The 4,082-nt window shown below is 36.1% G+C and overlaps 1 protein-coding gene across 1 annotated transcript; it reads left to right on the top strand.

Moving 5' to 3' along the window:
- The first annotated feature begins 379 nt into the window (after window positions 1-379).
- On the top strand, window positions 380-3,036 carry LOC140805679 (protein PHOTOSYSTEM I ASSEMBLY 2, chloroplastic-like). The gene is made up of 6 exons (XM_073161937.1): window positions 380-542; window positions 1,051-1,154; window positions 1,465-1,627; window positions 1,791-1,883; window positions 2,114-2,244; window positions 2,704-3,036. The coding sequence occupies exons 1-5, from the start codon at window positions 464-466 to the stop codon at window positions 2,242-2,244; spliced, it is 570 nt and encodes a 189-aa protein (XP_073018038.1). The 5' UTR covers window positions 380-463; the 3' UTR covers window positions 2,704-3,036.
- Window positions 3,037-4,082: the final 1,046 nt, after the last annotated feature.

Below are 4,082 nucleotides of genomic sequence, written 5' to 3'. Positions count from 1 at the left end.
AATTAAAAATTGAGTGCTGATTTGATTGTTTAATTATATATGTTCTCCACTTCTAAATGAAACAGAGAAGCTGTAAAAAGTAAAAACAACTGAAATCTTGTATTTTTAACAAATATTATCTACGTATATGTTAAATGAAAAATGGATTAAACAATTATGAATGTTTCATTTACTCTTAGTTATTTTGTCAACACTTTTAATAATTTTTTGTGATAGATAAATCATAAAAATATAAATATATATATAAAAGTATATTTGTCATTATTAATTAATGGGATATACAAAATGAAAAATATAATTTATACGATTAAAACATAAAATAATAAAATATTTGATTTTTGGACAAGATAAAAGAAAAATCTAAAAATGGCCAACAAAATATTCTTTGAATATCAACAACCATTTCGATTACTGCAACACCACAAGAAAACTAATCTCTTTGGAGAAAGATCGATCGAGAGAGATGGCTCATCTCTCTTTACACTCACCGTCTACCATTTCAAGATTCACTCTACAAAAATCTGAGCTTTCCTCAAAGCGCTGTAAGTATCTGTTCCGTTCTCTGTGCGTTTTTATCTTTTTATGTTCTTGAAAATTTTCTAATTTAGTGTTCGCTCATGTTGATATTTCTTGGATTTATTTGTCTGTAACTGTTGGAATGTGAAGCCGGGAAAGAAAGAGTTAGTTTTTGGATAATGTATTGCATAATTGACGGTGGTCATAAATTGTTGTTTTTAAAATAAAATAAAAATTCGTGATTTTTGATTAAATACTGTTTTATGTTTTGTGTGTATGCAAGGTTATGTACCAAGTTATGCAGGAAACAATTGGTATGCAATATTTCATTGATTAATTTGGTTTTTGTGGATTAGGAGGTGAATGCTTTGGAAAATGTACTAGGAATGAAATTTTGTTTTTGTTTTAAATTCTTTTTAGTTTGATATTATGCATGGATTACTTTGCTTTTGACATTTTTTGAATAAATGGTACTCAAATTTTTATTCATCGGGTACCAAGTGAGTTGATCATGCTTTGTTTGCTCATTTGAAGCTTCCAAATTGAAGCCGTCTAGATTTCAAATTATATCCAGTTTGGAGGATGACAGCTGCTCTACCGGTTCTTCCGACCATTCCATGGAACTCAAAACAGAACAGGTCTAACTTTTGTGTGTCTTTTTTGCTACTTCTTCTTTGCCTGTGCAAACTGGTGCTATTCGATTGCACGCCAATCATTGAGAAAACTCTTCCGCATCATTGAGTTTTGCCCTTTATATCTTCTGGGGCCTTCACTCTGTCTTTAAATGGACCTTGAGTTTCAACTTTACAAAGAGTTTAATCTGGTAATAGAATATTCTTCGCTGACGAGAAATCTTGGACATATTATTGTTTGCTTTCTGCCACTTGAACATCTTTTGTACCTTTGTGTGTACATCATCTCAAGTAAAGTTTTCTTGCCACTAAACAGATATCTCGTGAGGGAACCTCTCGGAGGCAGTGCCTGACATGTTTATGTTCTATAGCTTTGATAATTGCACCAGGAATGTCTAGTCCTGAACTGAAGGCAATTGCCTTGGATGGAAAAGAAAAGGCTGTATGTCGAAATTGTGGGGGTAGTGGTGCTATTATCTGTAAGTATAGATTCCACTTCTATGGTCATCATATAAGCCTTTCCATGCTTTAGTTGTAATATAAAATGAATTTTAAAGTCATTTCTTTGCTCATATGAGTTGATGTTTCAAATTTTATCTGATTTGTCATGCTCTGCGAGTTATTCTTTTGCTTTTTGTTTAGGTGACATGTGTGGTGGTACTGGAAAATGGAAAGCTCTAAACAGAAAAAGAGCCAAAGACGTCTATGTGTTTACAGAATGCCCAAATTGTTATGGTATGCAATTTTTAGTGACTCGTGAATAGATTCATTTTGTCTTAGTTGATACAAATTGTCACCTCTCTTTTGCCTGAACGGTGAGATTGAAATGTAAGTTTACAGGACAAAGGTACTTTCTGTGAGGATTATTTGTTGGATTTTAGCTTATGGTTTATTACGATTTGTTTGCCTTTGACCTGCTTCCAATACTGATTTCAGTATTCGGATTTTCTCGATTTTTTATGTAGGTCGAGGAAAACTAGTATGTCCTGTGTGTTTGGGGACTGGTTTGCCAAACACCAAAGGTCTTCTTAGAAGGCCGGATGCAAAAGAACTACTTGACAAGATGTATAATGGTCGGTTGTTGCCGAACTCTTAGGTAAAGCCCCATTCATGACATGCGGATTATGTTATTTCGTTTGAGTCCGTGTGTTGTCTTTATGCACTAGGGGTGCAATTGAACTTAACCAAAGTTCAACTCAAGCTACCTGTGCAGCTGGAAAAGTAGGTTGAGTCAAGTTTAAACACTTTTAAGCAAGCTATGACTGCTTATTAAATAATCTTGCTCGAGTCATGTTTGTTTATAAGTTTTGTTAAAATTAAGTATCATGCATTTAAATCTTTTATGAACTACAATTGTTGACAACTGACTTTATGAAGATAAGCAGCACTTACTAGTCATTTCTAGCTCTGGCTACTAGATATACACGCGAATGAATAATTTGACGCTTCAGAAGATATTCCACATTACTTGCATTTGAATCTGCCTATCCACATCTCTACTGTGCACCGAGACCTCTCTTTGTCCTAACAAGTTTTATGTTTAACATATTTACAGGATTCGCGATCCCATTTGGCTATAAGATACTTTGGCCTAAATCCCTCGCATGTAATGGAAGCTGTAATGCTAGTTTGAAAAGAGAATCTTGAGCAGTTGTTCGTATCGCGAGCTTTTCAGGACAACGCCCCAGTGTTGTCATTTATCTTCTCAACGCGTCTCCTCACGTGGTTTTGTTCTTTCGAATCGTAAGGAGTTAGTGGAAAAATAGAGAAAATGTAAAGTTATACAATGGAATTGTCTTACTGTTGTATCAGCGACCGCATGCGCATCTGTATATTTTGCAGAAAACATTTTTGAAGTTTGTTCAGAATAGTCAACTTGTTTCTTGTTTCCCTAATCTTTTGAAGTGTCAATTCTTAAACGGGGGATTTGTGTGATTTAGCTTTCTGCTTTCCAGCGTCGTCTTCCATGGCGAAGGGGAATCAAGCCAATAATCAAGCAGCTCAATCTTCTACTGCGGTGTCTCGAAATCATATTGAAGACTCCGGTAGTCCTTTCTATCTTCAGAATGGTGATCATCCAGGTCTAGTTTTGGTGTCTCAACAACTCACTGGTAACAATTTTAATACCTGGAATCGAGCTATGATTATGGCATTAACCGCGAAGAACAAGCTAGGTTTTGTTGATCGCACAATCGCACAACCACCACATGATGATTTGTCGTATGGTGCGTGGCCACGCTGCAACAATATGGTCATCTCTTGGATACTCAATTCGGTTTCATGCGACATTGCGGATAGTGATTGATCTCAAAGATCGATTTCTTCAAAGCAACGCTCCGCGCATTTTTCAAATTAAAAGGCTACTCACGGATCTTCATCAAGGTTCAATGACTATTACTGCTTATTACACTCGTCTGTGTACTCTTTGGGATGAGCTAAGAGATTTTCAACCTATAGCCCCTTGTCATTGTGGATCTATGAAACAGCTGGCGAATTTCCAAAATCAGGAGTGTGTCCTTCAATTTCTGATGGGACTCAATGATACATATACTCAAATTCGTGCACAGATTCTTATGATGGAGCCCCTACCTGTAATTTCAAAAGTGTTCTCCCTGGTTATACAAGAACAACAGTCAACGCTCTATACATCAGAATCTGTCTCAAATCACAGTAGTTCGCTCTTCAGATGCAACTGCGACAAAGAGTTCAAGTTCTTTTACTCCGAAGGGCGGTAAATTTGACAAACAAAGTAGGAATGATAAACTCATTTGTTCTCATTGTCATTACACAGGTCATACCGTGTGTAAGTGTTACAAGCTTCATGGATTTCCTCCTGGTCATCCAAGGTTTCAGCAACAACAATCACATGGTCACATTAATGCTGTCCATGCTCCTCACGATGGTGTTAATGTTCCCTGTGCTGATACCTCTAGC

Source organism: Primulina eburnea, chromosome 11, assembly GCF_022965805.1.
Source record: "Primulina eburnea isolate SZY01 chromosome 11, ASM2296580v1, whole genome shotgun sequence".
NCBI classification, from domain to species: Eukaryota; Viridiplantae; Streptophyta; class Magnoliopsida; order Lamiales; family Gesneriaceae; genus Primulina; species Primulina eburnea.
Note: the sequence above shows the minus strand (reverse complement) of the source record. Positions and strands in the feature narration are given on the sequence as shown.